The sequence below is a fragment of the Diplotaxodon limnothrissa genome, linkage group LG23, assembly GCF_057381915.1.
Source record: "Diplotaxodon limnothrissa isolate DT_005_m linkage group LG23, D_limnothrissa_male_GT1.1, whole genome shotgun sequence".
Lineage (NCBI taxonomy): Eukaryota > Metazoa > Chordata > Actinopteri > Cichliformes > Cichlidae > Diplotaxodon > Diplotaxodon limnothrissa.
In genome coordinates, this window is record NC_140617.1 from 20,677,268 (window position 1) to 20,695,180 (window position 17,913).

At 39.0% G+C, this 17,913-nt stretch overlaps 1 protein-coding gene across 1 annotated transcript; it reads right to left on the bottom strand.

Moving 5' to 3' along the window:
- Positions 1 to 846: 846 nt before the first annotated feature.
- Positions 847 to 16,657, bottom strand: LOC146607960 (NLR family CARD domain-containing protein 3-like). The gene is made up of 11 exons (XM_085348476.1): positions 16,616 to 16,657; positions 15,060 to 15,197; positions 14,877 to 14,975; positions 12,384 to 12,506; positions 8,996 to 9,068; positions 7,739 to 7,952; positions 5,856 to 7,638; positions 5,555 to 5,728; positions 2,179 to 2,352; positions 1,834 to 1,880; positions 847 to 1,658 (listed from the first exon to the last, which is right to left on the bottom strand). Exons 2-11 carry the CDS (start codon positions 15,146 to 15,148, stop codon positions 1,087 to 1,089), a joined length of 3,348 nt encoding a protein of 1,115 aa, XP_085204602.1. The 5' UTR covers positions 15,149 to 15,197; positions 16,616 to 16,657; the 3' UTR covers positions 847 to 1,086.
- Positions 16,658 to 17,913: the final 1,256 nt, after the last annotated feature.

The following is a 17,913-nucleotide window of genomic DNA, read 5'->3' on the forward strand; positions in this document are numbered from 1 at the left end:
CCGTGCCACCGTGCTGCCTCCTGTATACCCTTTATATTTATTTATCTGAGGCCAGAGAACCACCCTTTTATATACCCTTTTATATTTATTTAGCTATGCTCCTCTTCTGGGGTGGCTGTAGCTCAGGTGGCAGAGCAGGTCAGCCACTAATCAGAAGGTCGGTGGTTCGATCCCAGGCTGCATCCTGGCTGCATGCCAAATGTCCTTGGGCAAGATACTAACCCCGTGTTTGCCTACTGGTGGTGGTCAGAGGGCCTGGTGGCGCCTGTGTCCGGCAGCCTCGCCTCTGTCAGTGCGCCCCAGGGCAGCTGTGGCTACAATGTAGCTTGCCATCGCCAGTGTGTGAATGTGTGGGTGAATGACTGAATGTAGTGTAAAGCGCTTTGGGGTCCTATGGACTAGAAAAGCGCTATACAAATGCAGGCCATTTACCATTTTCTGAATATTTCAATATTCATATATTGAAAAATATTGAAAATATACATATATTCATATATGAATATTTCTCGGAATAGTTCATCTCTGTTCAACAGCTTGTCTGGAAGTGCTAACATTTGCTGCTCATTCAATGCATAATCAAATCTGACCTGGAACATGCTCAGGGTACAAACATCTGTAGCAACATACACTAAGTTCTGAAATATTGTAATTGTGGTACTACTTTAGCAAAAAGCAAATTAAAAAATTCAAAGGCTAAAACGAATGGTACTGAGGGTAATGAACTCTATTGTAAAAAAAAAAAAAAAAAAGGGTCAAATTTTACCCAGACAGTATGGGACAGTATAGAAAGGTTTCTTTAACCCTCTCAAGGCAGGCGTTGCAGATTTGCAACAGTTAAAAGCTAACAACCTGATTACCCCACATACATATTTTATGAGGTTTTTTTACTCAGAAGTACCACTGCAGGTATTCTTTTGTGCATTAGCAACAAAAACTTAATTTGAGCCTGAGAGGGTTCAAGTTGAAGACCATAAAATGATGTTTGCTATTTGATTACACTTATAACTTATTCATTCATCAAAAGACATGGTGACATTAAAGTTTGGACGGTACAGAGAGAAATAATGAGACATGACGCTATTTACACTAAACTGAACACAGAGAAGCTGAAGAATCAAGAGAGATCGAAAACCCTGATGTTGTTCTGAACACAAACCCAAACCCAGGATAAAGAGGTTCAGTGAATGTGGTGTTGAAGGTGTGGAGGTGGATCAGAGTGTCAGAGGAGACTCTGTAGAAGGACAGAGTGCCAGCAGGACAGTCCAGATACACTGCTACTCTGCCAGACCAACAATAGGAAGAGCAGATGAACATTTCTCTATTGTTGTGCCAAGCAAAGCAACCTCGTTTAGAGAAGCTGAGACACCAGGACTGATCGTTAAATCCAAATTCAAAGTCATTTCTTTCATCTCTGTGCCCTTTTCTTGGGATTCTTTCATAACTCACTGATATGTGAACCTGTCCATTTTTCTCGACCTCCCAGTAACAGCGACCAGTCAGACCTTCTCTACACAGCACCTGGGGGCACCAGTCATCAAATCTGTCTGGATGATCAGGATATGGCTGCTCCTCCTTAACATATGTCACCTTCCTGTTGTTGTCAGACAGCTTAAGATTCTTGTGTACTGTGTTTGTGTTGATTGTGAGTTGACAGGAATCTGATGGAGAGAACAAACACAATCCAGTTGCAGTTATTGATCCATCATCTGTTCATTGATTGACACTTTGATGATGACTCCTGACATCAGAGATGTGACTGAGTGATGTGACAGTTTGAATATGGTTGAATGTGTGCTGCTTTGTGTTCATGAATCACATTAAAAACACACTTACACTTCCTCAGACCTGGTGTCAACCATTGGTCTCCTGAAGGCTCCACCCTGAGAGAAGGAGGGGGTTACATCCTGCACATTACATCGCTCTTTTACACACAAGGACAGACACACACATCTGTCTAAACTAAACAATGACAAAGATGTTCCTGCAGCTGCTACACACAAATATATCCAATTTATGTTCACTGCCTCTTGTAAGAGGAAAAATGCTCCTAACATCAGTGATTAACAGATCAGTCAAAATTTCGCAATAGTCCAATAAACAGATCAACAGTGAGAAATATTTTCAATCACTCCTCCCTCTATTAGAAATTGTCTGTGGGTGTAGCAGTCCTCTCCATACCTGAGAGTGTCCAGACTCCAGTCTGGATTCTCCAGTCCAGAAGACAAGAGCTTCACTGCTGACTCTCCCAGATGATTGTAGCTCAGGTCGAGTTCTCTCAGATGGGAGGGGTTGGACGTTAGAGCTGAGGCCAGAGAATCAGAGCCTTCTTTTGCGATCAGACAGCCTGATAGACTACATACACACACAACATATATGAAGGAAACTCCCAGGGAATTGCTGTGTGCTGTGAAATAATATGACATATTAAAATAAGAAGAGCAATAACTGAAACAGGGAGCTAGCAGCTATCATGTCATAGTATTCTAAATATCAGTATATATATCAGTCTATATCTGTCATTTGTGTGTTCATCTTTAAAGCCATTTCTTGTGCTGTGTTTTCAGATTTGATTCCACCTATTCAAATCTGTCATTGAGTTGGTTCTTATTAAGCATTTGAAGAGACGAGGTCCCCCCGCTTACACCAATTACATGTGAGAGAGGGTAAAAGGACTCAACATCCAGCCTTGTATGTTTAAAATGATACAGAATGCTATGAATAAATTATCTTAATCCGTGGTGCTAGTTTCAGTCGTTATGCAAATGTACTGTTCATAAGGTTGGGGAAACCTTCAATCAGCTGAGACTAAAGAAGTCACTTGGGTGAGTGATGAAATGTTTCTCCCACTGAAAACACTATGTCTTCATCTTAATCAAAAATATAACCGAAGTCTAATAATATGATTAATGAGCAATACAGTTTATAATGTCTGCTCCAATGTCTGGATTTTGTGTGTAGACATGATCCAGCTTCTGCCTTGTGAAAAGAAAAAATGTGTCTCCAGCTCATCTTTATATATGATTCTGAATGAAAAAAAAGGTATTAAGTATGTTGTGATTGTTAAACACAGAACCATAATTCATATGTGAGTTTGCTGACAGTTGATCATACTTAACTGCTTAATTGCTTCTCACTGAGAGTGTGTGTGAGTTGGACTTGGAGGCTGTGTGTGTGTGTGTGTGTGTGTGTGTGTGTGACATTGAGAAGCTGGGAATATAAAAAAATCTCTGACTATAACATATGTATGAGCTAATAAAATAAACTCTAGTAAGTATATTTACTATTACTATAGTTATCTATATAGTATAATTGACAAGCACAGAGTTTTGAAGAGAAATAGTAAGAAAAAATGATTCCTATGTATTTGAATTTAAAAAAGAATTATGTTAAAACTGATTTTCATATGAGGATGAGTTGATGATAAATTTAACTCAAGTATCAGAAGAAATCAGCATTCGTTCAGAGTAGGTTAATTAACTTAGTATAACTCAGGTGATTTAATTATTGTTTAAAAATCTGAGTATTAATCCCAAATTAGTTAGTAGCTCTTACAGGTTAGTCCAGGCTTTTAAAAGTTACAGACCCCTGTGGCTTAGTTTACCGAGTCACTAAAATAAAACCAGTCATATTCCTAGAGCACTGATCTAGATGGGAGCTGTCATTAATATGTGTTGCTGGGGAATCTTCCTTGAGCTACAAGGGTTCCTCAGAGATAAGAAGGATAGACATCCAGAATAGATGCAGTTAGAACTGAGCAAATCCCCTCATCTGTTGGCTCCATCTAAGCTCTGCACTCTCAACTGGATAATGCTCATAGGATCAGAGACTAGACTTTATAAACAGAGAGCCGAGGCAGATTTCGTGTACTGGGGTTCTGATTTCACAGATCAACATAGTTCACTTGATATCGTTCCCTAGTCCATCCAGCATGTGAACACTGGAATATTGTGAAAATACTTTTTTGTAATTTAATGTGGTATGGTAAACTTGTATGTATTCTATAGTGAAAGTGAAATATTTCAAGCCTGTGTTTTAACATTGATAATTGTAGCTTATAGCACATGATAATCAGAAATCTCAACTATGGTCATATTACAGTAAAAAAGTATTCAAACATTGTATAAGCAGTCTAGGTCAGTAACACCCAACCACAGTCATGGAGAACAGTGTTGATAGTTGACAGTTGTGCAGACTATGATGATTAACACCTTCCACAAAAAGTATAAAAATACAGACTAGCTCAAGGCTGCTATCAAATCACAGTTGGCTTTAGTAACACCAGACAAAGGTTTTCTTAGAGCTGTGGTTCATTAAGCCAAAATATTGACCCGATGATGAAAAGTAAAATCATCAAACTTATTATATTTTTATGAGAACAAAGTGAATATCTAAAAGAACGTCACCGAAGTGTCATTCAGAAGGAAAAGTCTAAAAATATTTGATCATCACAGTTCAAACATTTAAATGTATTGAAGGGTGAAGTGTTTGACAAGAGTATTACTAAAAGGTTTTTTAACCCTTTAAGACCTACCATAGAACCAAGTCCACCAGAGCTTACTTTATATTTTTACATGCTGTAGTGCCATTTTTGTTGCTATACATCAATACAACTGTTATAGCCCAAATTTTAATAATATGTTTGCATTAAGTCCATAGTAACTGCATAAATTGCAAAAAAGTGCAATAAACTACAAATAATTTCAAATTCGTTTTTGTCTTTTTTACATATATTTCTACTTGGAGAAATTTAAGAGGTTCATCCCTCAAAACTTTATATACAAAGAAGTTGCAAAAAATAGTTTACAACAACAGGAAATTTATTTTGAGTGTCTTCATAGTTTTATTTTTGAGATACAACAATTTTTATATACTGCAGAAAAAACTAAAAACAATCCTATGATGCAAATTTGCAAAGAAAACAGCATGTGCATCAAAATAAACTATTTAAAGCAGTGCAATTTGAGTTCTAAGCATGTCAAACATGACTTAAAAAAAAAAAACAGTATAGGCTTTTAAGGCCTACAAGTAAAAAACTACATTTTCCGCGAAAATGACGTCACTTCCGGTTTTGGGCAGGTAATGGGGGACATGCGATCGGTCACGCTGATGTCTATTTCAATGTAGGAAGTGTTACGAACAGCTGATCGCATTGGCAAAGTGTGTTTCTGGAATATTATGTTTTTCTTCCTGCAAGCGCTTTTTATGCAATTTTTGCAAAGCTATATGTGGAAGGAAACCGTGACCTAGGACAAGCTGATGGCATAAGATGTAAGTACAACTCCTCTGGTTTCATGTGCAAAAAAATATTATTGCGCTAGCTTACGTGGTTCCGGTTCTACAGGTATTTAAAAATAGTTACGCAAAACCGGCTTTAAAGGGTTAAATGTGAATTCACAGTCACAAGCAAGAAGCAAAAGCAGAGGAAAATAATATAAAATCTTAATAAAACTAATATCCAAAATAAAGAAGGATATGCAACAATTAATTTGCAAATCATACAGTCTTACAAATTCATCTACATGTTATGAGTTGTAACAGATATGTGAATACTGACCTGAGACTTTCCAGTATACAATGTGAACTCTTCAGTCCAGAAGCCAGCAGCTTCACTCCTGAATCCTGCAGGTTGTTGTTACTCAGGTCAAGTTCTTTGAGATTAGAGGACGGGGAGCTGAGAACTGAGGACAGATCTTCACAGCTTCTCACTGACAGGTTACAGATATTCAGTCTGCAAAATGTAAAAAAATAAAATAAAATAAGAGAAAATGGAAATAAGAAAATGTGTAGTAAGTTATTAAATACTCTCCACTGTCCACTAAGTAATGGATTGTAAAGAAACACCACTGTTTACTTACAGAGCTTTGCAGGAGGCTTTGGTCACAGGCAGCAGCCTCAAAAGAGCCTCCTCTGAAGCAGAGTATTTCTTCAGGTCAAACACATTCAGATCTTCTTCTGATGACAGTAAGATGAAGGCCAGAGCTGACCACTGAGCAGGAGACAGTTTATCTGTAGAGAGACTTCCTGAACTCAGGGCCTGTTGGATCTTCTCCACTAGAGAATGATCATTCAGTTCATTCAGACAGTGGAACAGGTTGATGCTTTTCTCTGCAGACAGATTCTGATTGATCTTCTCTTTGATGTACAGGATATTTTCCTGCTTGGTCTGTGAGCCACATCCTATCTGTGTCAAAAGACCTCGTAGGAGAGTCTGATTTTCCTTCAGTGAGAGACCAAGAAGGAAGCGGAGTAACAAGTCCAGGTGTCCATTTGGACTCTTTAAAGTCTTGTCCACAGCACTCACATAGAATTGTGTCTCTGCAAATTCTCTTGTTTCACACTTCTGGGAGATTTGATCTTCCAGCAGATTGATAGCAGACTTAATAAAGGTCAGATGGACATGAAGAGCAGCCAGAAACTCCTGAACACTCAGATGAACAAAGCAGAACACCTTGTCCTGGTACAGTCCTCTCTCCTCTTTAAAGATCTGTGTGAACACTCCTGAGTACACTGAGGCTGCTCTGATATCGATGCCACACTCTGTCAGGTCTGATTCATAGAAGATCAGGTTTCCTCTCTGCAGCTGATCAAAAGCCAGTTTTCCCAAAGACTCAATCATCTTCCTGCTCTCTGGACTCCAGTGTGGATCTGTCTCAAATCCTCCATCATACTTGACCTTCTTCACTTTGGCCTGAACCACCAGGAAGTGGATGTACATCTCAGTCAAGTTCTTAGGCAACTCTCTCCTCTTTTTGGTTTTCAGCACATCCTCCACAACTGTAGCAGTGATCCAGCAGAAGACTGGGATGTGGCACATGATGTGGAGGCTTCGTGATGTCTTGATATGGGAGATGATCCTGCTGGCCTGTTCTTCTCTGAATCTCTTCTTGAAGTACTCCTCCTTCTGTTGTTCAGTGAACCCTCTAACCTCTGTCACCATGTCAATACACTCAGGATAGATCTGATTGGCTGCTGCAGGTCGTGTGGTTATCCAGATTCGAGCAGATGGAACCAGCTTACCTCTGATGAGGTTTGTGAGCAGCACACCCACTGCAGTGGGCTCTGTAACATCAGTCAGGGTCTCTGTGTAGTGGAAGTCTAGAGGAAGTCGACACTCATCCAGACCATCAAAGATAAACAGAACCTGGAAGTCTTCAAAGCTGCAGATTCCTGCTTCTTTGGTTTCAGTAAAGAAGTGATGAACAAGTTCCACCAGGCTGAACTTTTTCTCTTTCAACAAATTCAGCTCTCTGAAAGTGAATGGAAACATGAATTGGATGTCCTGGTTGGCTTTTTCAGCAGCCCAATCTAGTATGTACTTCTGCGTTAAGAATGTTTTTCCAATGCCAGCCACTCCCTTTGTCAGGACTGTTCTGATTGGCTTATCTCTTCCAGATGTCTGGAAGAGGTCTTTTTGTCTAATTGTTGTTTCTGGTCTGTCTGATTTCCTGGATGTTGTTTCAATCTGTCTAATCTCATGTTCTTGGTTGACCTCTGCAGTCCCTCCCTCTGTGATGTAGAGCTCTGTGTAGATCTGATTCAGAAGGGTTGGGTTTCCGGCTTTAGCAATTCCCTCAAACACACACTGGAACTTCTTTTTCAGGTTAGATTTAAGTTTATTCTGACACATGATGGGGAATCCTAAAAGAATACACAAACAACATTTATGTAATATAAATAATAATAGTAATAATAATAAAATGGTCTACCACTTATTATATCTTTAGAGAAATCCTCTTACTATTCTCCAGACGTTGAGCCAGCACCTCCTGCTTCATTATTCTCAGGAAGTTCGCTGTGATCCGAAGAAATGCCTCGCTGCTGCTCTTCCTCTCCATCTCATGGTCACCCTGCAACAACTCCTCTGCCTGACTCTTTATGTAATCTGGACTCAGAACCTTCTGGATCTTTTTCAGTTCATTCTTCACAAAAGCATTGAGGTTCTCCTCCAACAGCTGGAAAACATTATTTGAATGCTACATTCACATTCAGACTGAAATCATTGAGAAACATCAGCCATGCATCAGCTATATGTTGGACATACTTTTAATGTAATGGTCTAGTTCTTTCTTTATTGCCCTTTATATTGAAGCAAGCAAGCATTAGCCATGATTGCTTTTTACACAATTATAACAGTATCTACTGATACAATATATGTTTTATGCCTCTCCGGTGAAGTGATTCTCCTGACCGGACTTACCGGCTACCTTGTTTTTCTCCTACAGTGAAAAGGGACATGGCGAATCAGCACTGGTGTGCTGGAAAAAGAACAGAACCTTGATATTCTCTGAAGTTCTGGTTATATTCACAATCCAAAGCTCTAAAAAAGGATAACTAAATATTTAAGTAAGTTGTAAATAGACTATACGAACAATAACCACATAATCGATGTGTGGTTATCATGGATAATATTACCTGGTAAAGTATTTAGAAGATAAGACAACTAGGATTTCGATTCATTAATTGTTTTGCATATAATAACATTTACAACCACTTATAATTTAACAACATTACATAAATCAGTCAACGGTTACTTATTATTATTAACTTACAAAATATTGGCAAGATATTTTATCATCCAGATGAGCAACATAGGATTGGAATGATCAGCTGACTTTATCCACCTCATTTTGTTACATTAGACACCTTGAAATGTGTCCATACTAGCAAAAAGAGCATTAGCTAACGTCAGCCAGAAGAAAGCCACGTCAGTCAAATTCCTGGTAGCCCACACCCAGTCTTCAATCGATAAAACTTGCTTTCTCCCTGCTAAAGTTAGTTAACATTAGCTTAACTGAAAGTGCAAATAAACTTTCTCCTAGTTTTAATCTAATTCAATCTGTTTGTAGTCCTTATGTGGAGTTTCTGGCTGAATAAAGTTCCATCAGGAGCTAAATCAAATTATTAAGCTTTTCTTTTGAATTTTATTCTTTGTGAAAAATTGAAAAACTTACAATGAAATGAACAGAAAAAAACAAGTAATTGTAAACGTACAGACCTTAAATATGGAGTCCAGGTGTTTTTTATCCTGCGGGACAGTCGGACCCGTGGGAACATCTGACCTGGTGACACTGTAAAGAAAATTTCAAGAATTGGCTTCATTCAGTTTTATGCTTGGCAAGTGATTTTTATACACTTTGCCCATACAAGTTATATATATATATATATATATATATATATATATATATATATATATATATATATATATATATATATATATTGTGTTGCTGCTATCAAATTCAAAATGAGCAACTGTTCTTGTTCAAATGACACATTTTTGTCATTTAAACATTTGATATAGTTTCTATTTTCTGTGTAAATGTGTAAATTAACAACTACTGTATAATAAAATGGTTAAAAATCCATAAAAGTGGCATCACACTTGTTATACATTCGAATCACTTAAACTAAACCATCATTCTTCAGTAATAAACAAAGCCAACTAAGTATTGATCCTAAGATGTCAATCAGCTACTCAACAGGTGGAATATAAGGCAGCTTTGCTAACCAGCACATTTCTGCAGCACTAAAGATGTTGAACTACAAACAAGACAGAGAAGGCTAATAATACAAATAAATATGCAGGAATTACCTGAGAAAACACTCAAACTTAACGCAGACGAACACAAGGCTAAAAAATAGCACAAGAATCTATGTATCCTGCCAAAACAACTACTGGAAATAAACAGCCAGAAACCTCAAGATATAAAGGAGAAACATAACAATTGAATGTAACAATTAAAAAAACTAGATAACAAACAGAACTTTAAATAATAAGCAAGAATTCATTACAAAACCTCACAACTCTGGATCAAAGACCCAGGATTAGGAAAAATGTTTTTTTTAAGTTATGATTGTGACAAAAAGTAAGTGGTGCTAAAAAAAAACCAAAAAAAACCCAGAACCATTGTACAATAATTAGTTAATTAATGAAATAAATATCATCTTGGGGAGGCAGAGTTTCTCTGAAATAAAGATGGGCAGAGTTTACTGGTCTGCAACAAAATGCATCTACAAATTACTGAACAATTTCAGAATAATGTTCCTCAATGTAAATTTGTGAAGTCTGTGACTATCTCATCATCTACTGCATCATCGTAGGGTGCCAATGGAAGATCATCACTTGTTTCATTGGCAGATTTATTTCACTTATTTCAAGCAAGAATATCTTGTATTAAGTGAAAAAACTGCCAATGGAACAAGTGAAAATTCTCCAGGTCCAAGATGCACTGTCTAAAAACAAGTTTCTATATCTAACTTAAATGTTACTCTCTAGCTGACTTTCTTATTTTAAGTGTAATGAGATTATTTTGACTAGAAATTAGACAAATATACTTGGTAAGATTTTGAGTTTTTGCAGTGTAGGCATGACTCTGTCATGAAAATCACTGGATGAGCTAAGGAACACTTCCCCATGGCATACGCAAATGCAGGTTAAAGCTTTTTCATGCAAAAAAATAAGGAAGAAGTGAAAATAATCCAGAAATAGCACTGCTTTCTCCGGGCCAAAGCTTATTTAAAATGGACTGAGGAAAAGTGGAAAACTGTTCTGTCATCAGACAAAAGAAAATTTGAAATTCTTTTTGGAAGACATGGATCTTTCATCCCCCAGATTAAAGAGGGGGAAAAAACATGCAGCTTGGTATCAGTGTTCAGTTTGACAGCCGGAGCCTCTGATGTGTGGGCGTGCACTGGTGCCTATGGAACTCGCAGCTTGCAAATCTTAAAGGCACCATCAGTGCTAAACGGTTTTAGAGGAGCCTGAATGTAGAGCTGGCCTACCTGCAGTCCAGATCTTCAAACAACTAAAACCTTTGGTGCATCATAAAATGAAAAATATGACAAAGAAGACCTGGAGCTGTTGAGCAGCGAAAATACTATATCAAACAAGAATGAGACACCATTGCTCTCCCAAAGGTCCAGCAACTGGTCCCAGATGTTTATGGACTGTTGTGTAAAGAAGAGAGAGTTCTACACAGTGGCAACCTTGTTCCACTGGGCTGTGCTGCTGCCATCAAATTCAAAATGAGCTACTGCTCTTCTTAAAATGGTACATTGGCTTATTTAAAGATTTTATATGTTGTCTGTATTCAATTGTAAATAAGATGTGGATTTATGAGATTTAAAAATGATCAAATACAAATTTTATGTACATTTACACAGCGTCCTTAATGCAGTTAACTCTTTATTAACTTGGTTTTTCTGAGCTTTTCTTTTTTTCAACATGTTCGTAAATCTGTTTTTCATTTCAAACACACACTAGACTCATAAACTCCGTCATCAGCCGTGTTTTAGTTTTTTCTTCTTTGACTTTCACTAAAAACAAAAACACATCAAGCTGAGCTCATGTTGAAAAATTGACATACCGTATTTCCCGGACTACAAAGCGCACCTGAATATTAGCCGCACAAGCTAAAATCAGGGGAAAATCCTGTTTTGTACATACAATAGCCGCACCTGACTAAAAGCCGCAGGTGTTTCAATGTTGACTTATCATATGTAAGAGAATATGCACAAAGGGAATTGTCAGGAAAGAGATGGCTGTTTGGAGACACATCCCTTTTATTAATATTTTGAAAAACAAGTTATAGGTACATATTTGCACATGTAGTACATAACAGTAACCTATAGCACACCAGAAAAATAGATTCGGACTACCTTTTAGGCTCAGGTGCAGTGACACAGCTTTAACAAGAAGAAAAGTCAGTCATTCACCACCATCTTTCTCTTCTTCCTGCGCACTAAAACCACCAAAGTCCTCTCCTCCAGTGTCGGATACAAACAGGCTCAGGATGGCTTCGTCATCCGCTCTCCGCTTCTCTCCTTCGTTGTCACTTTCAAAACCAAAGAAATCCTCGTTGTCAGTGTCAGAGTCGAACACCCTCAGAAGGGCCGTGGCGGTGTCCTCCTCTCCATCATGCAGCAGTCCAGCCCTTCAAAATCCGTTGGTGATCGTGGATGTTTTCACACTTTTCCACGCTGTCAGAATCCACCGGTGGAGTTGGGCATAACTTGCTTTTCGCAAGTTTATCGCCGCTCATCATCCACGCCTCCCGCTGAACGCGTAGCGCTACTTTGAAGTTTGTTTTTCGAGCTACTTCGTACGGCACTACGTTGCCTGGCGGACGGACATGTGACTAACATACCACTCTTGAACCCCGATCCTTCCGCCAGGCAACGTAGTGCCGTACAACAGCGGAACAAACAAAACAAATCGTCTTACGATATGACAAAAATCATGGACAATCCATAGAAAAGCCGCACCTGACTAAAAGCCGCAGGGTTCAAAGCTTGTGCAAAAAGTAGCGGCTTATAGCCCGACAATTACGGTATTCCTTTGTTAAGACATTTCGGAGCACTGTATGTGGAGCAAAGCTCATGTTTACCTCTCCGCAGTACAGGGCTGTCCTTTAAATTCAATGACCCGTTCAGCCGAGGCAGTGCTCTTCAAGGACACATTGCTAGGTTCAGGACTGGGGTCAGATCCAGCTGTAGTCCTAACTGTATTTCTGTAAATAAAGACGGTGCATTGATTTGAGGGCTCAGCAGTGCCATGGAGGTCAGAGAGTTTGTGACAGTTAGACATGGTCAACTCACATCTGAGCTCTAGTCTCACTCTCATCCTGCTTTCTAATAACATCAATATGATGTTCAACTGAGGCAGCAGTCTTCAAGGAGATGTAGCTGTGCTCAGGTTCATGTTCAAAATACAGAGTTTTTAACAGTTTACATAGTATGGAGGAAGCTAACAAGAAAGGCATTCTTCCTACACTAACAACTTTCTTTGTTTGCAGTAGTTTGTACTCGTTTGATGACGACAAAAAAACGCTCAGCTGATGATTCCTGCTGGCTTTGCTCCTCCTCTGATGGTTACCTTTGAATCTGAGATCATGTTGTGCTGGTTTACATGGTTCACAAAAGGGCTGCCACAAACGATTATTTTGATAGTCGACTAGTCACTGATTATTTTTGCGATTAGTCGACTAATTAGATCCATTGGACATAAAATGTACAGGATATTGCACCAGCATGCATCTGCTCTTATATAACTATCATTAGCTTAGTGTTTAAAGTGTTTAAGGTATGTGCTAACCAAAACTAAAGATAAGATGATGGTTTATTAAACTTTTAATGAAATTTGCAGATTGTCTTGGTGGAGTTTAATAAACTCAGCCGTCTGCTCCTTGCTATCTAAAATATTACAGGACACTGGAGTAAATTCTCTACCATCTCACACTTCTGTTTAATTGGTTTTCTGTTTGACGTTTATTCAACTGTGTGAAAACTAAAACTTTAATCTCAGCTAAACCGGTTTACTCAGGAACAAACAAAACACTGAAAAAAGCCAAGCAATAGCATTTTTAAGTTATCTAAGTGACTTATACTGTATCATGTTAAACCTTAGTAGCGAAAGACCGCGGACGGTTTGAAAACGATGTGCCGGGAGTTGAACCTTGACCTCCCGGCCAGCTCGTCTATGAAAACGTTGGATCACTTTTGCAAATGTGTGATGTCTTGATAAATTGAGCAAATATTTGAAGTTTACACAGCTACATTCTCGCCTGAAAATATCTGAAAACTTTATTTTGCAACCCAGAAAGAGTAATAACAGTAACATTAAACCTAAGTAGCTGCCGCCATTGTTGGAAACTGGAATTGACTGAGCCGCGCTATGAATTCTGGGATAGGTTGTGTCACGAATGATACACCCGACCAATCCTTCAGATCTGGGGGAAATTAAGGACGCATTTGCCTGCCGCATATGGAGAAGTCTTCAAGTTTGGACAGCCTTTGTCGCGTCGCTGTAACATAATCGGCCTACAAATGCGGCCTCTGAATTTGGACACAGACTGCTTCTTCTTTGGCGTTTAACAGCAGCTGGCATCCTTGTAAATGCATTGCTGCCATCTTTTGTTTCAGTCCGTTACTACACTCTTAAATCCTACTTATTCCCGCGTCTTTCAGCATCTTACAAAGCTTCAAAAGACGCGTCGACTATTAAATTAGTCGTCAACGTAATCGTGACTACTCGAGGAATCGTGGCAGCCCTAGTTCACAGTGTTTGTGTAATATGGGTAAGTTAACAATTACTGTATAATGAAATGGTTGGAAACAAATTAGAAAGGCATCACATTTGTTTTAGTGGAAGAATAAAAGCTGCTGACCTCGCTGAGTGGAAAAAGAAATTCAAGTCACTTAAACTAATTCATCATACTTCAGTAATGAACAAAGCCAAATAAGTGTCGTCCTAAGATATCGATCAGCTACTCAGCAGGTGGAATATAAGGTAGAGGCCGTCTGTGCTAACAAGCATATAAAGAAAATGAAGGTTTGTATGTCGACTGTAACCACCTGAGCAGAATGATAAAAACACAGACGTGAGGCCGATGACCTGCTGCTGCTAGCACCGCTGATGGTAGCAGTACTCATCTCTACTTTGGATTTAAAAAAGCCTTTCTTTACATCTAAAAGACATGATAGACACATTTTACTTGTCTTTGTTCAATCTCTGTATCAGGAAGCTGCCACTGTATATCAGTTCTATGCTACCTGGTCCTATAGACCACCTCAAACTCATTTCAGTGACAGAATCATACTGCAGGTCTCTGAAGTCTGTCCTCAGCTCAGAAGATCTGTTTTAGTTCCTAAACTGTATTCTTTGTTAACACTTGGTTAATTTAACAGGAACAGGAACCATTCAGATTCTGTGGGTAGCTGTTTTAGATGATTTACCTCTTCAATTCTTCAATAACTGTGTTTGTATTGTTTTAAAAAATTTTCTTAAATATTTTAAATTGTATTTGTCATTTTAAACTTGTGGTAAACTATTAAACTCTGTCATGTAAATAAGACCCAAAAAAGCCCATGTTCATGTTTACCTCCCTGCAGCAGAGGGTTGTTGTTTAAATTCAATGTGGCGTTCAACTGAGGCATCACTCTTTAAGGACACACAGCTGGGTTCAGGTCCAGGTTGGTTCCTGTGAATAATGATGGAGCAGTGATGTGAGTGCTGAGCTGTGACATGGAGAAGAGTCATGGACAGTTAGAGATGGTCATCTCACCTCTGAGCTGTGGTCTGGCTCTCATGTTCCCCACACAGAGTGGTTTTAGAGGGAGGGACTCCCTCCTCTCTGTCCTCACACTGATCCATGCTGCTGAATTCACATCCACATCAGCTCACACACACTTTCTACCTTTACCTGGAGAGGAAACACAAATCATCCCAGAACATACAGGATGCATTTAATGACACGAGTATCTAGTTCTAATCTAATCTCTCACACACCCTCTGTGTTTGAATGAAGGGTCTGCTGTTCTAAACTGACCAGCCTTTAGGGTCAGTGGGTTATAAATCCCTCCAACAATGAGTAACTAAAATCTGTGAACATGCATCACCTGTTTTTGACTGATAAGGAGGAAACTTCAAAAACAGATACCCTACAGGTTTCCCACATCATGTCTGCAACAAATCTATTTATAGATTTGAATGTATAAATAGCATGTCTGACATTATTACAAGAAGAAAGAAGGGAGACTGTACAACACTTTGTTTAGAAGGAAAAAACATCTACTATCCCATAATATCATGCCCTGTTTCACCTAAGACATGAAAACATGACAGGCATAATAATTTAAATGAAAATGTATGTGAAAATAAGGAATGACCATTTGACCTTTACCTTCACTGTTAGGTCAAAGTTCACTTTGTCAAAGTTCGAGGTCAAAGGTTACCTTGATTTTTAACCATATTGAGCAATATAGCATATGAAAGGCCATTGAAAGGGCTGTAAAACACTAATTATTTTCAATATGACGCCCTACCACGTCACAATGACGTCATGACCTGCTGACGCCATCCTACTGTAATTAAAAACATCATTAAACCTCAAACTTTTACTTTTGCCCTCCTGTATAGAGCGCTTCTGAGGTCCACCTAAGTAATAACCAGCATTCAGTCGAGAGCAGCGTCTCAAAGGCCAGCGTGGATGCCGCTGCGCCCACAGCTGGCAACACTCCATCACTACAAGTTGTTACGATATTACTTCAGGGAGCAGACATGACACCGTCTTAGGTTTTAGCCATCACTTTTTTATTATCTCTACACCACCCTCCGGTGGCTTCCACATGAACTGCACCTTAAACAACAACTGTTCACTCATATCATGACACAAGTATCATAACAACACGCATGATTTTGTAATTCTGTAATTAACATTAACATTAACAACATCCTCCTTAAAGTGAAAGTGTTGTAAACATAACTTCTCACACGGCCAACATAAGACACGCAGGAATTTGACACACAATGAACCTGCTCTCAAACTTGACCTGAAAAGTATGTAAGGATTAACATCCCGACGGGAAACAGAAAGTAAACAGAAATAGATTTTATTATTTACCGACAGATGTAAGCTGTCTTTTAAAGTTGTGAGTGGTTGGGGTGACTGAGGTTGTGGTATTTAAAAACAGCGGTCGTTAGAGTTATTTGGGGAAAATGGCTGTGTTGCCTCATATAACGGAAACCAGCTGGAAATGCTCCGCCCCGACTAAAGTTACCAAAGTGAAAGCAGACACTTCTCTGACAGCGAGCATACAGTTGAAATAAGGGAAAACTTACAGTCCCGAGCACACGGTGTAAAATCCAGCTGCTCTACCAGTGGTCTTCTTCTTTGGCTATTAGAAACCGGCGCATTAGCGCCAACTGCTGCCAAATAAAATAAACTTTATTCTGATGAGGACTAATCAGCTATGACCACAAACGCATTTTATAATGAAATAATATCTGTAAGGGAACCTTGAAATATTCCTATTAATAATTAGTGTTCATTATTAATTCACTACCTGCCGTCACTTCTTCCCATAATCAGATCATTTCAATTCAATTGAATTTTATTTATTCACTTTATTTTATTCTTCACTTTGAGGTGCTTAATATTTATATGTACAATAATACAGAGAAAACACCAATGATCAGGCAGCTCACTATGAACAAGTGCTTGGCAACACCAGGAAGAACTCTCCAGCAGAACCAGGCAGCTGCCATCGCTGGTTTGGGAAGGATGTGAGGAGGACAGGACAAAAGGCATACTGTGGAGAAGTTACACGCAAGACAGCACAAATTATAATCAAATTTTCTTCTTCTTTCTTTAATTCTTTATTAAATCTTTATGGAAAGCAGTGTGAAGAAACTACTACTGCTACACTTACAGCTTTCAAGTGTTAGAAGTTACATGTCAAATAAAGCATCAGAAGTCCCTTTGATAGTGTCGTCACAGAGGGTTAATAACAGACTGTAACATCTATTTTACAGTTTTATTTAACAATTTAAACTAAAGTCCTTTAGCTAATAACCCATTTGTATTTGTAAAGGCTAAGCTTACGCTTGAAGCCACTGAGGTGTTTCTTGGCAGGGGTGACGCGATGTCACTGGTATGCATTAACTTATTAAACTTGATACAGTCCAATAACTCCAGCCATACTTATCTTGTCCTTTAGATTCTTTATTCCAACATGATTTAACATAACAGTGCAGCGGTCACAAACTGTTTGCTTCCTCGCAATCAACAACACACCTGGCGTTAATTATGTGCATCTAGTCTCAAACATAATAAGTTATGTTTGAGGTCTTCACTCACCCCGGTTCTGTTAGCCGTCAGGGCTGGGGGGCTGGCAGGAGGTGCTGGCCGTCAGACTGGGGTCTGGGATGCAGGGCCTCCCTGCTACTGCAGATAAGGAAGTGGTCCGCTTGCCCCTCTGGGGGCGGGGGCAATGGCGTGTCCAGCGGGGTGGCCTGGGGGGGCACAGGCCACCCCCCCAACCAGACTGGCCACCCCAGGTGCCACCCCAAAGGCAAAACAATAAAATTCAATCAAATATCAAATGTACGATTATGTTTTCACGGTGAAGCTCAGATAT